General features: G+C 40.6%; 1 protein-coding gene across 2 annotated transcripts in view; it reads left to right on the top strand.

Moving 5' to 3' along the window:
- CDC25C (cell division cycle 25C) overlaps positions 1-18,724 on the top strand; it is a 33,084-nt gene that overhangs the window by 7,996 nt on the left and 6,364 nt on the right. The window contains exons 7-13 of one of the 2 annotated variants that reach the window (XM_021005047.2): positions 1,938-2,036; positions 2,738-2,884; positions 15,634-15,735; positions 16,139-16,201; positions 16,748-16,846; positions 17,252-17,385; positions 17,769-17,880. In XM_021005047.2, the coding sequence (XP_020860706.1) occupies positions 1,938-2,036; positions 2,738-2,884; positions 15,634-15,735; positions 16,139-16,201; positions 16,748-16,846; positions 17,252-17,385; positions 17,769-17,880 (756 nt within the window). The remainder of the gene's footprint in view (positions 1-1,937; positions 2,037-2,737; positions 2,885-15,633; positions 15,736-16,138; positions 16,202-16,747; positions 16,847-17,251; positions 17,386-17,768; positions 17,881-18,724) is intronic. The other variant, XM_021005050.2, reaches the window with a different exon arrangement.

The following is an 18,724-nucleotide window of genomic DNA, read 5'->3' as shown; positions in this document are numbered from 1 at the left end:
GAATAAACAAAACAAAACAGAAGAGGGAAAAAAAAGAGCAAATAGCATGCTTCGACCTGCATTCAAACTCCATAGTTCTTTCTCTGGATGTGGATAACATTTTCCATCATGAGACTTCTGGAGGTGTCTTAGATCCTTGCATTGCTGAGAAGAACTAAGTCTATCAAAGTTAGTCATCGAACAATGTGGCTGTTACTGTGTACAGTGTTCTCCTGGTTCTGCTCACTTGACTCAGCATCAGTCCATATAAGCCTTTCCAGGTTTTTCTGAAGTCTGCCATCTCATCATTTCTTACAGCACAATAGTATTCCATTACATTCATATATCACAACTTATTTGGCCATTCCCCAATTGATAGGCATCCCCTCAATTTCCAGTTCTTTGCCACCACATATAGAGCTGCTATAAATATTTTTGTACATGCGGATCCTTTTCCCATTTTTATGATCTCTTTGGGATACAGCCCTAGAAGTGCTATTGCTGGGTCAAAGGTTATGCACATTTTTATAGCCCTTTGGGCATAATTCCAAATTGCTCTGCAAAACAGTAATCATTTTCCCGTGGGTGGAAATACCCATTAGTATCTGTGTTCTCCTAGTTCTGCCTAAGTCGATGATTGGAGCAGTGTCTAGCAAGCGTACTATCCCTGTTTCCTATATTGGTTGGAGATGGACACTTGCAAATAGAAGGCACCTTTGTTTGCTGCTAATCTTTTCTACTTCCAACTAAGGAAATATAAGGGATTCTTCCTGTGTCCTGCCTCTGACACATACTGTCTGTGTGACTCTGGGCAAGTCACTTAACTCCACAGTGCTTGAGGCAATTCTTGCATATGTTACAATACAAATAAGCATTTCTTATGCACGTGCCAGACACTGTGCTAAGCTCTGGATACTATAAGAAACAGAAAGAGAGTCCAGGCTCTCAAGTCCTTTACAGCTGAATAAGGGAAGACACCTTATAAAAGGAAGCTGAAAGGGGGTGGGGAAGGAGGAGGAGGTACCTGGTATGGGGTCATGATGATGGTGGAGTCGAATCCAAGGAGAGCAGCTAATGGGAAATGAAGAGTTGGCTGAGCTTCTAAGCACTCTTTAAATGGACTTGCATTGATAGAGGGGGTTCATCTGTGAATTCCTTATATTAATGAAATAACAGGGCTAGTCCCTACGCCTGTCTTCTCTTTAGTTTTTAAATTTACGCTTGAAGCCTCTCCCTCTGCGCATCGGTGCAGCCAGGACCTAATGTTCATCCGTTTGTTTAGAGTGTACTCTAATACTCTACAGTGTCACGCACTGTACTGGAGGGTGAGAAATTGGTGAGCCTATACAGAAAAGCAGGTTAACAGAAGTTTATAGTCACAGACACTGCCTGGTGTGGCCTAACATGCAGATTTGACTTTTTTACTTCAAACTTGTTCTGATGAAGCTATGTCTTCTCTACCAGTACCCCAAGCACAAACCTTTACTATTTCCACAGCTATATGAACACTAAGCTAGTTGTTTGCTCCTCAGAATGTCTTAACTAGCACCTCTTTCATGCGTTTCTGTGGGCCTCCTTACCCAAGGCAGTGTCTTTGACCTCAAATTTTCTCATCTTTTTGTTCTCTTATAGCTCCTTTTTGCTGCCTCTTTTCAGCAGGTTATTTCACTCTCTCCTTTCTCCTACCAGGCACCCTTCCTTTCTATAGCCTTATTTAGCCTATGATTATGTCATTCTGTCATGATAAAATTAGCATCCAAAATGCACTCACATCCCATGGTATCATATAATTTTTGTCTAAAGAACAAAAAAGATGTGTTTAAAATGTTTATAGGCTATGGAAGATGGGGAGGAAGAATTTATTCCATCATAGAGTCAAATGAGAAGCAGGTATTGAGCCTGCCAACACCTCTCTTTCACTCTTCCCCACTCAACACCAGCTCTTCTTTTCTGCGCAGGAGAACAGCTTTCTGGAATACCCTACACAGCTGACACTCAGATCCTTAAGGCTTCAAGAAAGATCAAAAAGACCCCTCTTGTCTCCTCTTCCTCTACTGGTAAGTGTTAGCCTTCTGAGCCCTATGGTCATCTGTAAAGGAGTATACTTCCTGAAAGACCTGGGCTCATTACACATTTAGTTATTCAAAACTGGACTGGTGGGGCAGCTGTGTGGCACAGTGGATAGAGCACCGGCCCTGAAGTCAGGAAAACCTGAGTTCAATTCTGGCCTCAGACCAAACACTCAATACTTACTAGCTGTGTGACCCTGGGCAAGTCACTTAACCCCAATTGCCTAAAACAGACAAATGAAAAAAACAAAAACAAAAATACTGGACTGGCGAGAGGTGGTGGGGGCAAGCTGATAGAGCAAACAGGTTAGACACAGCAGATCATTATTGAAATAAATGCCATCAGCTTGAATCACATCTCAAAATCAGTAAGGACCCAAAACAATAGAGAACTGTCTTAGACCTTTCAACCTTAATTTAAAGGTGATGTACAATGCCTCCCTCATAGAGGGGGAAATGATCTAGATTGTGATTTGATTTAATTTTTAAACTGATTTTCTCCCAAGAGATAGATTAAGTTACTCATTTATTATTATTCTCTCCCATTTCTTTTGGATTGGAATTCAAACTTTCCGTGTTCCAGCTCAGTGGAAAAGTGGCCATACATGTTTTAGACGGCTAGTAGAGTTTTCTTGTTTCAGATTTTAGCTGGGCCAATTGGTTTCTTATGATATCATTTTTCTTGACAGGACAACAGAAACTCTGTGGAAGAGAAGATGAATGATCTTGGAAGTCCCATTACCAGGATTCTACTGCATCAGGATGGGGAGGAAGGCTGTGCTGGGGAGACTTCACTTGAGTTAATGGAGGTTTTCCTGGAAGAGCAAGAGGCCAAGGTAAAGACTCTCTTTAAAGTACAGTGAAAGGAAGGCTAGAGAACCTGGGTTCAAGTCCTGGCCTTGTCCCTTACTACGTCTGTAATCTTGGACAAGGGATTTACCTGCTCTGGCTCAAAGCTCCTTCTATTTTAAAGGTGGAGATTCGACTAGACAATTGCTAAGGCCCCCCATCCAGCTTGAAATCTCTCATTCTATGATTCTACAATGCCTTACAACATCTTAACTGTGGATAGAGTGGATACTGTGGATATTTTACTTAGACATCATTTGCTTTAATGGAGAAGGTCCAATCCCTTCTCTGATGTATCAGCTTCATGACCTTGGACAGTCCAGTTAGCCTCTGTGGGCTTCATCTTTCTCATCTACAAAAAGAAAGGTTTGCACTACATGATCTCTGGGGGGTCCCTTCCGGCCCTAGATCTATGGCACTGTGACCCAGGCAGTCCCAGTGCTCACCTATATAATCTGACTCAGATAAAATCTTTCATCTTACCAATTCTGAACTGTCATTAGTCCAGGAATTGCATTAATAAGTGGAATGTATGGAAGGGTTATGCCCAGGAGGATTCCCTGTTGAATCCTTCTATTTCCTTAAGGACTTAAGATCCACTTTACAAAGTTAAGCACTTGTTAACAGTGTTAAGGCAGGTGAAACCTTTTGTTTAGGTATATTGAGTGTTTTTTTGTGAAGTATGAACTTTCCTTGTTCTGGGCATCATTTGAGTTAATTCCATCTTGAAGATGAACTTTACCCCAGGGTAGCAGTTTAAATCAGAAGAGCTGTCTGTATAGGTCACTAAAGGGGGAGGCAGGGCCCATTGGAGGAAGGGGCCAGGGACCAAACACTCTTCCAGACTTGAGTTCCACCCTGGGGTTTGGCCCCTGCATTCTCCGCAAGGAAAGGATACGCAAGGTTGCTAGAGTCAACTCTTCCCCCACATATCCCTCCACTGCACTTGCACGGTGCATGGAGCTCCTGGTGCTAATTAAAAACAAAGTCCTGGTTTCCTTTTCCACATGATGGCGGCTCCCTTACTGTTCTAGCAGCTGCTTCATAGCTCTGCCATTGCTGTTCCTGGGCTGCAGGCTCCAGTTCCTGCAGCTTTCTTGGCTTGGTTCACTGGAGGCTTATTGCTGTCTGCATCCATTGCAGTCTCTGAGGTCAGAGACTAAATCTCTTAGCGTACACAGGACTTTGTAGGGACCACAGGGAGATGAAGGCTTGCCTGCAAGGATCTGAGTCCCTGTGACTAGCTTCCCTCTGTCTCTCCAGGCTCATCTTGTCCCTTTTACTTTTTGGTGAGACGATTGGGGTGCCATCTAGCTGCTCCAATCTTGTCCTTTTTAAAAGGCTATGTTTAGAGGTAGCTAGGTGGTGAAGTGGATAGAGCTCTGGCCTTGGAGTCAGGAGGACCTGAGTTCAAATCCCTCACCTCAGATGCTTGATACTTACCAACTGTGTGACCCTGAGCAAATCACTTAACTCTGATGGTCTTGTTAGGGGAGGGGGGAGAAGGTTATTTCTAGAGGTAGAAAGTCTACTGGTGTTACACATTGCACATTTTTTTAAATTTTATTTTATTTTTTTTCACATTGCACATTTTTTCAGACTTTTCAATGTATTAATCAGTTGTGCTGACTTTTAAAAAATACTATTCTGTGGGATGACTCTCTGGGAGAGAGACAGAGATAACTATAATGATATAAGAAATAGAAGACTTCAGTTAAAACTTACTTTAAAAAAAAGACTACGTCCGTGGGTATAGCTCAGGTTTTAATTTCAGGCATGAGATAATTATAGGACAGGTGTGGTTAACTCAGCGATTCTCAGGACAAAACACATTCATACCTCCTCATAGAGATGTCAATGCCAAAACAAGGCTCCATCTGTGTAAACCTAGAAAACAAGGAAGTAACCTTAACAAAGGGTTAACCTTGTCAAAGCAATCTCTACTCCTCCTGGGGATGCTCCCTGTATGTATATAGGATACTTCCAAATAGTTCATACCATATCCTCTAATTCTATTTATTTTCTTTATATCTCTGGAAAGAATACTTTTGTCTTATGGTTTGAAAAATGCTAGAAGCCATGAAGTGCATGCCCTGTACAGATGTTGGGCAGTTTTACTTTCTATTCCAACTTTATACCTTTGGCCAATGAGTTCTGTGGCATAAAGAATTACTTTGGCATGTACTTACAGAGTGCCCACTGCATGAATGGTTCTGTTTATCACTGAGGAGGGTAGAAAACAATTGTGAGGCATAGGCCCTGCCCTTGAGAAAAGTGCCATCCAGTTGTGGAGCTAAGATACATTCACATGAAATAGTTAAGCAAGTATATGCAGTCAGTGTTAAGGAGGGAGTCATAGACAGGCCTACCTTTTTTTTATTGTGCTTCACCTTACTGCACTTTGTAGATATTGCATTTTTCACAAATTGAAGGTTTGTGGAAACCCTGCGTCGAAAAAGTCTATCAGGACCATTTTTCCAACGGTACGTGTTCACGTCGTGTCTCTGTGTCACATTTTGTTATCCTTGCAGTATTTCAAACTTTTCTACTGTTACTATATCTGTTATAATGGTCTGTGATCAGTGATCTTTGGTGTTACTATTGTAATTGTTTTGGGGTGTTGAGAACCACGGCAAGCTTAATAAATGTTGTATGTGTTCTGACTGTTCCACCAATAGGCCGCTCCCCCATCTCTGTCCCTCTCCCACGGCCTTTTTATTCCCTGAGACAAAACAATATTGAAATTAGGCCAATTAATAACCTTACAATGACTTCTAAGTGTTCAAGTCAAAGGAAGAGTCACACATCTCTCAATTTAAATAAAAAAACTAGAAATGATTAAGCTTAATGAGGAAGGCCGAGATACACCCAAAGCTAGGCCACCACTCTAATCAGTCAGCAGTCATCAATATCAAGCAAAAAGATCATGACTCACTGAAGGCTCTTGTGATGGTTAGCATTTTTTTTAGCAATAAAAGTATTTTTTGATTAAGATATGTACATTGTCTTTTTTAGACATAATACTATCGCACACTTAATAGACTAGAGCATAGCACACACATAACTTTTATATGCACTAGGACGCCAAAAAACTTGTGTGACTCACTTTATTGCAATCTTCACTTTATTGCAGCGGTCTGGAACAGAACCCACAATATCTCCAAGGTATGCCTGTAAGGGAGCTAACAGAACCAGTAAATGGCGATGGTTCTATAATTGGAAGCTCCCATGTGGGTAGAAAAGAGTACTTTAAGGGGTGTTAGGAGAAGGGAGAGAGAGAGAGAGAGACAGAGAGAGAGAGAGAGAGAGAGTGAGTATGTTTGTAATCAGAGACAGGGAACATTCAATTTGAGATCATAGTAGTGTAGCAGTACTGTGTGATGACAAGATCTAGTGGGCCAGGCTGGTGGGTGGTATTAGCCTCCTGAAGAGTCAGACCTGACCAAACAACAACACATTTTTTTTTTAATAGGTAGAGATGAAGCTTTATAGAGGGAGTAAAAGAGAGTAAGAGATTGTGAAGCTGAGAGGTCAGCTGGGAAGTCCCTAGGGAATGATAGTAGGGTTCAGGATAGAGAAGAAAAAGGTGAACCAGGGTGTTAAAAGTCTGACAGAAAAGTAGAAATAGATCCAGGGAAGAAGTAGACAGTGGCATTAGCAGTAGCAATTTGGATAGCATGATAGAGCTGAATGTCATGGATTTGAGATGAAAAGAAGCAAAGATCAGAGTGGATCATTATATTTCTTCACGAAGCTTTTTATTAAGTGACTGCTGTGTGTCGTATGTTGTACTAAGAACTAGAGAAGGTGGAAAGATAAGTAAGATATTGGTCAATGTCTTAACTCTTAATGAATGATCTGGAATATTCTTCATGGCCAGTTTAGGTATGAGTTTTATTCTGATTTTGTTAGTCAATGGGGACGTGTGATGCCTAAGGTGGAGAGGGGACAGTATTAGGTGATGAGGATTGACAATGATCTTCCTAAAGGATAAACATTCTTTAGGATTTGCTGATAATGGATACATCTGGTGTTTTGAAAATATAGAAACATAGGAGTAAGTCTGGATTAATTAGCATAATATAAATTGGAGGCTATTAGCAGGGGGAGGAAGAAAAATGAAGCAAACTTTTATTTGGTATTTTATTTATTTTTTACTGTGTATTTTTTTGCAAGGCATTTGAGGTTAAGTGACTTGCCCAGGATCACACAGCTAGTAAGTGTCAAGTATCTGGTCTGAGACCGAATTTGAACTCAGGTTCTCCTGACTCCAGGGCTGGTGCTCTATCTACTTTGCCACCTAGCTGCCCCTATTTGGTATTACTATATGATGTCTATGCTCTTTTTTTGGGCATAGTCTTTACATGGTTCAGTGGTTCTTACATTTTATTCTCCTCAATCTGTTTTCTAGGTCAGTTGTTTCTGCAATGAGATGCCTCATTTTTCTTCCATCTTTTCAGACTGTTGATTTTGTTTTAATATTTTTTGTTGTCTCATGGAAATCATTGGTTTCTTTTTGGTCCATTCTAATTTTTAGGGAGTTTGTTTCTTGGGCAAAGTTTATACCTCTTGTGCCACAGCCATTAATTTCTCTTCCAATACTTTCTTCTGTTGTTCTTATTTCCCTTTTAATTTTTTCTTTAGCGCTCTCTTTTTATTTAAAAATTTTCAAATTTTTTTTGTCCTCATATTTTCCAGAAATTCCAGTTGAATTTGTGCCCACACTTTTTTTTTTTGAGGATTTACTTGTGCATACTTTGGAGTCATTTTCTTCTGAATTTGTGTATTGAATATCCTTGTCACCATGACAGATTATTATCATGGGATTCTTTTTTTGTTTGCTCATTCTCCCATCCCACTCCATGACTTCAAACTTGGTGTTAGGTCCAGGTTTTCTGCACTTCTGGAGGGAATGTCTGGGCTGCTCCTGTTACTGCTTTCTTGTATTGTGTTATCCCAGGCTCTTAGGGACGACTGAAGCTGAGACCCCAGCAAGCTTCCAGTGCGTCACTGCCGTCTGATCCAGGAGAAAGTCTGTGTACTGTTCCCCTGGTCTGAACTCTCCAAGTTCTTAACCTGGGTTTGGATCTAAGCAACAGTGGATAACTGCTGGACCTAGCCACTGTCTGGGAAGCTTTGCTGGTACAGAGTGACAGAACTGTAGGCTTCCCTTTGGTCTGGGTTTCTTGCCCTGCTTATTCTTCTGAAATCTTCTAACTGGGTTAGAAGTTGGAACTGGCCACTGCTCTGCTCCTGAGTCACCACATCATTGCTACTTGCTTCTGAACTCGCTCTTCTCTAAGTACACAGCCCAGGGCCTGCCCCACTGCTCAGGAAGGCCTCCCCTGGGCACAGCTTCCCTCCTTAGACCACTCTGGACCTGTGACTTTGAATTGGGTAGTGATCAACAGAGCTCATGTTTCTGAGCCTTGCATGAGGTCGAGGCATGTGCCCAGTAAGAGTCTTGGACCTCCTCCTCTAATGCGTAGCCTCTTTCTGCTATGTAGTGCTCTGCCAGTGGGCTTCGGGATTAGACCCTATCCCCAGTGACCACAGACCCTTCCGTCTGTCTCCTTACGCTTTCTTTGACTGGAAAAAATGACTCACTTGGTTTTTTTTTTCTTGGATTTCCCCACTGGAATTTTTTCTGGTACATTTTCTAGCTCTGATTGGAAGACATTTGGGAGTAAGCTCCAAAATTTATTTTCTTGTGTTTCTTTTCCCTTAAAGTAGAATGTAAAGAGAAACATCTGATTAATTGAAGATTCTGGCTAATTTAGTTCAATTCAACACACATTTATTAGGTGTTTACCACAGCACAAAGCACCATATGTTGGGTACAAAGAGTATATAGACAAAATTTTAAATGGTCCTTTTCCTCAAGAAACTTAAATTCTACTGTATATACAAAGTGTCAACACAAATTAATTCGAGGAAAGAGTAATAACAACTGGAGGGATCGTAACAAGCTTTAAATAGGAAGTAGCACTTGAATTGAGTCTTGGAGGAGCATGAGGATTCTGAAAGAAGTCAAGGAGCACAGTCTAGGCAAAGGTACAGCCTGGGCAAAGGTGTGGCAGTGGGAAATGGAATGCAAAATTCACAGAACAGATTTGACTGGAAAATAGAGTGCATGAAGAGAAACAATGTCAACTAAGTCCAGAAAGGTAGACTAAAGATGCAAAGGCCTTAGATGTTGGGCTAAGGAGACTGTATTTTATCTTAGAGGAAAAAAAGAGCTGTTGAAGATTTTTAAATAGGGAAGTTACATAGTCAGACCTGTGGCTTTAGCAGTTTGGTAGTTGTGTGGAGAGTGAACTAGAGAGAAAAGAGAAGGGAAACCAATGAGGAAGTTGTTAACAATAGTCCAGGCAAGAAGTAATGAGAGCCTAAATTAAGGTGATTATCATGTGAGTAAAGACCATTCAACAGAGGTTCAAGGTGTTGTAAAAGTAGAATTGTAAGACTTGGCAGCTGATTGGATTTGGTGTTTGTGAATGGGAGGGAAGAACAGTCAAGGATGACACTGAGGTGGCACACCTGCATGACTACAAGAATGGCAAGGCTCTCAACAGAAATAATGAAATTTTGGAGGAAGAGAGGGTTTTGATGGAAAAAAATGAAGTTCCTTTTTGGACATGTTGAGTTTGAGATTTTGTTGGGATATCAAGGTGGAGATGTCCGATAGGCAGTGCATAGGGCAGGTTTGGAGTTTAGGAAAGAGATTAGATCTGAATATATAGATGTATGAGTCATCTGCCTTGTGACAGTAACTGAACCCCTGGCACCTGATGCCAAGGAAGGAGAGTAGAGAGGAATAAAGAGAAAGGGACAGAATCTTAGGGGATATCTCTAGTTTGGGGGCAGGAGATAGATAATGAATCATCAAAGGAGACTGAGAAGGATCAACCAGGTTGGAGGAGAGCAAGAAGAAAATGGTCTCAAACAATTCAGAGAGGAGAAAGGACAAAATTGGTTGGCAGTGGCAGGAGCTGCTGAGAGAACACGAAGGATGAGGACTGAGGAAAAAGTGATTTTGGCAATTAAGACATCATTGGTTATGGCCAAAATTAACTTCTACTTTTAATTCTCTACCAATCAAATTACCAAGGAATTACTTGATAGAACTTGGTAAATATAATAACAAAATTCATTTAGAAAAACAAAAGATCTGGAATATTGAAGGAAATGATGAAAAGAAGTAGGGATGAAAGGGGAATAATACTTCCAGACGTCACACTATATTATAAAGCAGTAGTCATCAAAAACATCTAGTCTTGGTTAAAAAATAGAGAGAGGGAGATCAATGGAACAGACTAGACGAGGAAGAATCAGGAATAACGGAACTCAATAACCCAGTGCTCGATAAAGTGGAAAACATAAATCACCTAGGAAAGAAGTTTGATAAAAACTTCTGGAAAAACTGGAAGATAGGCGGCAGCTAAGTGGCACAGTGGATAGAACACTGGCCCTGGATTCAGGAGGGCCTGAGTTCAAATCCGGCCTTAGACACATAACACTTACTAGTTGTGTGACCCTGGGCAAGTCACTTAACCCCATTGCCTAACCAAAAAACAAAAACAAAAACTGGAAGGTAGTCTGGCAGAAATTAGGCTTAGACCAACACATTACACTACATTTTGCAGTACATTCTAGATGGATATGCAACCTTAATGTTAAAGATCATACTATAAAAAAATTAGAACAAAAACAGATCAGATGCTTCTTATAGCTATGGGTAGGAAATGGATTCCTTTTTAAAAAAATTTTTAATGTTTTATTTTTTCCAATTATATATAAAAACAAGGAAATGGATTCTTAACCAAACAAAAGATAGAGGCAATTAACAAGAGATAAAATCGGTAACTTTGATTATTACATGAAAATTAAAAATTTCTTCTGTACAGATAATACCTTGCATCTAGGATGAGAAGGGAAGTGGTCAAATAGTTAAAAAAAAAGTTGTATTGAACTTTTCTGCCAAGAGTTTGGCATCCAACACATATTAACAGTTAACAACTGTATAAGACCAACAGCTATTCCTAATAGTCAAAGAGCATGAACAAACATTTTTCGGAAGAATTGTAGAGTATTAGGAACCACATGAAAAATGCTCCAAATCACTGATATTAAGAGAAATTCAATCTAAATAACCCTGAGATTTTACTTAACATTCTGCAGATTGGCAAAGATGACAAAAAATGGTGATAATCCGTGTTGGAGGAGTTGTGAAATGAGAGGCATCCCACTGTGTTGCTGGTGGAGCTGGGAATTGGTAGAACCGTTTTGGAAAGCAATTCGGAATTATGCGAAGTGACTAAAATGTCGATACCCTTTCACTCAGAGATCCTATTGTTGGGCTTGTACTCCCAGGAAACCATTGGTAAAAATAAAGCCCTCATCTATGCCAAAATATGTATAGCAGTGCTTTTTTGTGATAGCAAATAATTGGAAACAAAGTACACATCCATTGATTGGGGAATGGCTAAACAAATTGTGGTACGTGAATATAATGGAATATTACTGTCCTATGAAAAATGATGTGTGTGATGAATACTGAGAAGTATAAGAAGAACGACATGAACTGATATACAATGAAGTAAGCAGAGCCAAGAAAACAGCATCCACAATAATTATCCAACAGGTGCATATGGAAATAACATGCACCCAAAACTTCAAAAATGAGTGTTGCAAAATTACAAAGATCAAGCAGTACTCAAATGAAGGGATATTCACCCATCCCTTGGAAGAGGTGGGAAGTCCACAGGTGTTGCACATGGTTTTAGACTTGTTCAATGAATTGACTGGTTGTGCTGATTTAAAAAAATATATACTATTTGTTATGTGAGACGACTTTCTGGGAGGATGAGGAATACTTGGGAAAAACTATGAATGAGTAAAATACAGACATAAAAACTTTTTTTTTTAAAAAAGAGGTTGTCAGTCACCTTGGAGAGAGCTGTTTCCGTTGAATGGTGGGATTGAAAGCCAGATTTCAAGAAGTTGAGGAGTGGATGGGAGTTGAGGCAATGGAGTCAATGAGTAGATGAGTAATTATTTAAATATTGACATGTTTTGTTTTTACATCATAGTCATTTTCAGATATGCCATTCTCACCACCCCCTCCCCCTTTTATTTTATCTTGTAACAAAGAAAAGAAAAAGAGTTCATCAAAACTGACACCATGACTATGTCTTGCAGGGTATGCACTATTCTATACCCAAAGTCGCCCACCTTTTCAAGGAAAGGAAGGAGGTTCATTCTCTCATTTCTTCTCCGGGATCAAGGTTGTTCATTGCAGTTACACAGCATTTAACTTTGTCTTGGGGTTCTTTTCATTTAAATTATTGTAGCTATTTTTCTAAGGCTTTTTCTAAGAGTTTGGTTGTGAAAGGGGGAGATGAAAGATTGATAGTTGAGTTGATGAATGAATAGCTATAGATGCTAAAGTGTGGTTTGAGGTAAGAAAAACTGAGAGAAGTCTTTCGTTCTCTATTTCCTCTTTTTGATGCAGAGAGTAAACAAGCTCATGTCTAATAAATCACAAACTTCTTGGAAATTAGCATACATGAGTTACTGCTAATAATTGGGAGGATAGAGTTCCTATATCAGGATTGTAGGTGAGGCCACATCAAATCTCCAGTGAAGCAGACGAAGGGACAATAACCTCTCTTACTTAGTTATCACTGGATCACTGCCGAGCAGTAACATTAACAGCGTCCAAATGCTCTTAAAGAGAACTTGAACCACCAAGAGGGAAACTGCAGTGTCCAGGGCACATAGACCAGCTGTCTCAACTGAACGGCTGTGCTGATCTTGTAAGAATTAGAAAATGTCTTTAGTGCAAAATATATGAGCCTCATTTCTGGCTAATGGGCCCCACACCTCAGGTCTTAGCTTGTTGCAACATAAATAAAAGTATTCAAGTAAATGATCTTTTAAAAGCTGCAGGTAGGATTCAGGCTTAGCAAGGCCTGAAAACCTCTTGGGTTTTCTAGCATTTAAAAGGTCCATCAGACATTTAGAGAGGATCCAGTTTTTCTTTTAAAAATGAAAACCCCTATTTTTCAGATGTTAAATTAGTGTACGGTACAACCTGAAGCAGCTGGTTCTCAGAGCTTCAGTCATCAGCGTCTGGGAAATGGCAAGTTATTCATTGGCTAGACAGGGCCAAAATACCATTCTTAAATTACCTTACATTCATTTTGGGTGCAAAAAGTTAACAGGTCCTGGTAAATAACTTCTTTCCTTTTAAACAAATTAGAAAGCTACTACAACAGTAGTGCTTCCTTCCCTGTGTTTATGGAAGTGGCCAGCTTGCCGGTGTCCATTTATTCTTGGCTTCTTGTCCTTAGATTATGAAAACTCAGCATGATAATCATTAACTTCTCTGACACTAACAGTTAATATTTTGAAACACTCACAGTGTGCACTAATCAGCTGAATCAAATACACAGAAGATATTGTCCTTACCCTTGAGAAGCCTCTGGTGAAACACCAAAATTTGTGTTAGAGATACGGATATGCTGTTTGAATTCTCTTACTAGTAACTGAAATGTTTCTAAATTCTTGCTAAGATTATTATTTTGTTTACAACAATTGAACTGCCATTGATGACTCTCTACTCCTCCCTCCTCCCCAGAAACTAGGGACTATCTACCTGTCTTCCAGTATGACTGTCCTGTTGTCTAGTCCTTTCCTAAATCAGGACATCACAATTAGCTAGGTGAGTGTGAGGGAAAGGAGCAGGAGTCTAAACTTCTCTAATCCAGAGCTGGAAATATTTAGAGAGATGCCAGCAAAATGTAGAATTTAGGTATAGAAACTCTTTAAATTTGCTGAAAGACACCTCCAGGGGTCACATAGTTGATTTCTTCCTCAGACTATTTTGTATTTATTTATTTATTTGTTGAAATGTTGGGTACCTCCAGTAAGATGGAATTTCCTTGAGGGTAGGGAGTGGTTTCCCCCCATTTTATCTTTGTATCCTTAACATCTGGCATGGTGTCTTGTGTAGTAGATGGTTTTAATAAGTACTTATCGAATAGTGCCTAAGCCATGCCCACCAAATAAGTGTCTATGTATGTAATTCTTAGATCTCAAACCATTGCAGTGATAGAAACTTTTATAGAAAGTTCATGGTGGTATCTAATGTACTTCTTGCTCACATGCTGAAGTGTGACTATTTCTTCTTGTGCTACTTCTCTGATAAAGAGTTCTACATCTTTCTTAGAATCACCTTCTTAAATGGATATCCTGGCATTTGATTCAAGTGCTCCCATGTTCATGAAAGAATTGTTCTCTAATGATTTTTCAGTTTTTTAAACTGTTTTTACCTTTTGTTTTTAGATCATCTTCATTTCCAAATATATCCCCTCCTAAAATAAAAAAGAGAAGGTGGGGTGGCGTGGGGAGTAGGTCAGCATTACCCAGCTCGTCAACAAAATTCGATATTATATGTAGTATTCCACACCTTTAGTCCACACCATTGCCCAACCCCCCAAAAAGGTACTCAGGCACATTTCCTCATCTTTTTTGAGGACAAGCTTGGTCGTTATAATTACTCAGTGTTGGGTTTCTCTTTTGTTATTCTTTCCATTTACATTGTAATCATTGTGTATATCCCCTTGGTGATTTTAACTTCATATCCAAGTTATCCAAAGGGCTTTTTTTTGTTTTGCTTTGTCTACAAAGTTCTTTTTATGCTTATTTTTTACTTTTGAGATCTCCCTCCCTTTTTTCGCCTCCTCCCACCACAGTTAGTTTGGATACGTAGTTAGAAGAGGAGAAGGAAGGGCAAATTATCTTCTTTCTCACAAAAAAAAAAATCACTACAAGAAAGTGTCTCAAAAGAAGTCACTAAGTAAAAAGTAGCCACCAGCTTCCCTTGCTCACTGCTTTTTTGGTGGCCTTACTTAAGGTTTTCCTTTTTATCACCTTCCTGAACTCCATTGGATGCTTTATCCTCTAATTGTCAGCATTCCAGCATTACATGAAGAGATTGAGCTGGAACTTTCTTTCTCCTTTAAGGGTGGGCTTGTTTGAGGCAGCGTGCTGAAGGAGTTGGGTCTGGATTGAGGTGGAAATGGAAGCTCGTGGCATCCCAGAGCAGGCTGGGGGAAGACACAGTACAGACAGAGAGGAGGAATGGTGCTTGCCCAGGGGACTTGGCATTTCTGAGCAGGTGTCCATGAATAGAAGCTGCCTACACCATTCTGCACAAGCCAAAACTAAAAAAACTGGTAGAAAAGAAGGACACTGTGAACCAAAAAAATGTTGCTCTAGAGAACCTGAGAAAGTAAGAACGTTTGCTCAGTACTTCTATTTAATTATTCTCTCAGCCTTTACAGGATAAGGATTGCCTTGATCCATTTTCTCCATCCCTTCCTGTTCAGTAACACTTGAATAATAATCTGTTGCTTTTCCCTGTCTTTGTCCCATCATTTCTATCATCACATCCGAGTGTAAGAAATGTCAATATTAAGAATAGTTTGTTGCATTACATTCTTAGAAATACTATCGTTATACTAATGTCTTACCTTCTAGATCTGCTAGTCAATTAGAGATCTTTGGTTGGTAAGGTACCACTGGAGAAAAACATACTAGATGGTGTACATGGAGTGAGGAGGAACCAGCATTACACTCTAAAATGGTTTGGTGGAGAATGATTGCTGAGCGCCTAAGTTCTAAATTTGCTGAGGTTAGAAATAGGGAGCTTTTTTTTTTCCATCTTCAGGAATCAGATCTAAAGAAGACAATTTCACTCTGTGATGTTAATGCCCTACACATCTTGGGGGAGAATTCTGACCAGAGGCAATTGATAGGTGATTTCACCAAGGTGAGTGTGGCTATCCCCATCCTGGTCTTCATTCAGCCACTTTGAGATGAGACATTTTCTTCTCTGCCCCGAGAGAAGAGCATTCAGGGACTGTGCTTCATGCCTAGTCCTTTACTTGCCCCCTGGTGATAGGGTGAGGGTCCTGTGGTAGTGAGCAGCCCTGAAGGTGCCAGCAAAAGGCCAGGCTTACTGGCCTTTTCTTAGGAGATACCATGCCCTTTGGAACAATTGGGGAAAAGAGGGAACGTCAGAAACTATTGTTCTGAGAAGCTATTGAGGCACTAGGGAAATGTAAAAGGATAAGTTTAAAGTTCAGTGAATTTTTGATTCTACAAGGTCTTTTTTTTCACACATTTGAGAGGTGTGGTAAACTTTTTTTCCATTCCATTTTTGGTTTTCCTAGGTCTACGTGCTACCAACAGTGACAGGAAAGCATCAGGATCTGAAGTACATCAACCCAGAGACGGTAAATTTGTTTTTGGAGGTTGCAGGTATTTACACAGGCATTCATCCTGTTCTTCAGTTCCCATTTGCTTTTCTTTGTCCTTTCTAACATAGTCTTTTTAAAAGCCAAATAAACTGGATTGGAGCGTTCCTAATTAATATCTTCTAATTCAACACTTTCTTTTGGAGGCTAAGCAAGCTATCTCCCACAAATATGAGTTCTAAGTCACTGTCATCCTAAATCACTTATATGTTTCCCCCCAACCATTTTACTTTTTGAGGTACCCAAGGGAGGCTAATTCTAGTTGCCTCGGGGTCTGGCCTGTTCTTCCCTTCCTTGGGCGCCTGCCTCAGGACAGGCAGCTTTGGGATCTTGCATTCTCTGGACTGTCGCTTGCTGAACTGCACAAGTCACTATCTTCTCCTGAGATGCATGGCCTCGAGGGAGACCATTGGCACTTCTGGAATACACAGTAAGAAGGCAGGACTTGTGGGGGCCAGAGGTAGGACCACACAGCAAAAAGGCCACAAAGTAGCTACAGTGACCAACATTATGTATCCTTTGCAGGTAGCTGCTCTGCTATGGGGGCAGCTGCAAGACCTGATTGAGAAGTTTTATGTTATTGATTGCCGCTACCCGTATGAGTATCAAGGAGGTCATATCCAGGTAAGGGTACTGGGTACACATCCACAGAGGAGGAAGAAGGACCACCTCGTGTACTACAGGAAGGCTCTACAGCAGGAAACATTGAGGATGAGAAGGGCAGAGAGTGTGTATTTAGAGATATCGTGAGGTCCTGGGTACTCAAAACTGAGTCCTAGTGCCGTAGTAGACTGTAATTTTAAACAACTGCTTTAATATTTGGAGACCAGTCTTCTTCTCTGCTATGTGGGAGATTAATACAATTCCTGTCTCTGATTTCCTCACTGTTATTAGACTTGCTGATTCGATGGCCCCAGTAACATGAGGTAGGCCTAGTTACCCCCCAAGAATGGTGGCTTAGGGGTTTCTAAGTATCTGAACTACCTGTAGTCTTGTGGAATCTGCTGCTTAGATTCTTTTCTTTTACAGGGAGCTCTGAACCTGCACAGTCAGGAAGAACTACACAATTTCTTCCTGAAGAAGCCTTTTGTTCCTTCCAGTGCCCAAAGAAGAATAGTCATCGTGTTTCATTGTGAATTCTCCTCAGAAAGAGGCCCCCAAATGTGAGAATGGGGTCCTGGTGAGACAGAACATAGGTTTAGGGTCTGGTTCCCAAAAATGTCTCCTAGTTACCTAGAAGTCAATCAATTCATTGCTCTCACTCCACTGTCATGTGAGTAGCATGAGAAAGAGGAATAGAGAATGTGATTTTATTGCTTGAGTGGTAGGAGGGGGTTTCAACAGGGAGTAAAAAGTTGGAGACATAGCCCTGACAAATAGCGGGTGGGGAAGTAGAGAAAGGAGGGGGTGCTGATAAGACTTGATAATGTTCTGAAATCATTTGAATCCCTGTCTACCTTGGCTCAGAGCGAGCTTGGCCCCTCACTCCCCCCTCACTCCCTTTGATATGCCACGCCTCAGTCCTGGCTTTTGAATCCCTTTGAAGGTGCCGCTATTTAAGAGAAGAAGACAGAGCTCTGAACAAATACCCTGCACTATACTACCCTGAGCTCTACATCCTCAAGGGAGGCTACCGAGACTTCTTCCTAGAATATGTGGTAAGAGAACAAAGCACATGGTGACAAAGGAAGGTCCTAGATACAGAAGGAAGCAGTTCCTGCCCCTCAGCGTGTGCCGCTGTTGGGCCTCCATCTTCAGTTCCCGAAAGGATAGCTGCTCTTTCTCTTAAGCTTAGTCAGCAATTCAGTTCAACAAACATTTGTCAAACGACTATGTGGTAGGTGCCGGAAATACAAAGGCAGTGCCTGTCCTCAGGAGCTCAAGGGAGACAGTATTTGCACAGGTAACTGTAATACATGGTAATTTGGAGAGGAAGAGAACTCTAGCAAATGGGATCAAGGAAGGTTTCATGGGAACAGTAGTGCCTGTGCTGAGCATTGGAGACACGTTCAGAGGCAGAGGAGAGGGCCTATGTTCCAAGCAAAGTGAATATCTTAGACAAATTCATGGGGGCAGGAGATGGCATACCAACTTCAGGAAACAGCTGATGGTACTGTTTGGCTGGAATGAAGAGTACATATGTAAACAGAAGCAGTGTGAAAGAGTGGAAAAGGAGGCTGGAGTCAGATTTTAGAAAGCCTTGAATACCAGCACTTCACAAAGTGCCTTGGCATATAGGTTATGAACCAGAGTGACTAGGAAGATGGTAGTGCCCCTAACAGAAATAAGGAAGTTTGGAGGAGTGGGTTAGGGGTAAAGAGTATGAATTTTATTTTGGACACAGATTTTGAAAGTTTAGTGGCATCTCCAAGTGGAGATGCTTAGCTGGCATTTTGATAATATAAGAGTTGAGGAGAAAAATTAGGGCTAGATGTATAGATTTTTTAAAAAATATTTACTCATTTTTTAAAATTAATTTAATTTTTAGTGTTCAACATTAAG

This window comes from Phascolarctos cinereus, unplaced genomic scaffold (assembly GCF_003287225.1).
Source record: "Phascolarctos cinereus isolate Bilbo 61053 unplaced genomic scaffold, phaCin_HiC Scaffold_2;HRSCAF=192, whole genome shotgun sequence".
Lineage (NCBI taxonomy): Eukaryota > Metazoa > Chordata > Mammalia > Diprotodontia > Phascolarctidae > Phascolarctos > Phascolarctos cinereus.
The sequence above is the reverse complement of the archived record's forward strand: the minus strand, read 5'-3'. Positions and strand labels throughout refer to the sequence as shown.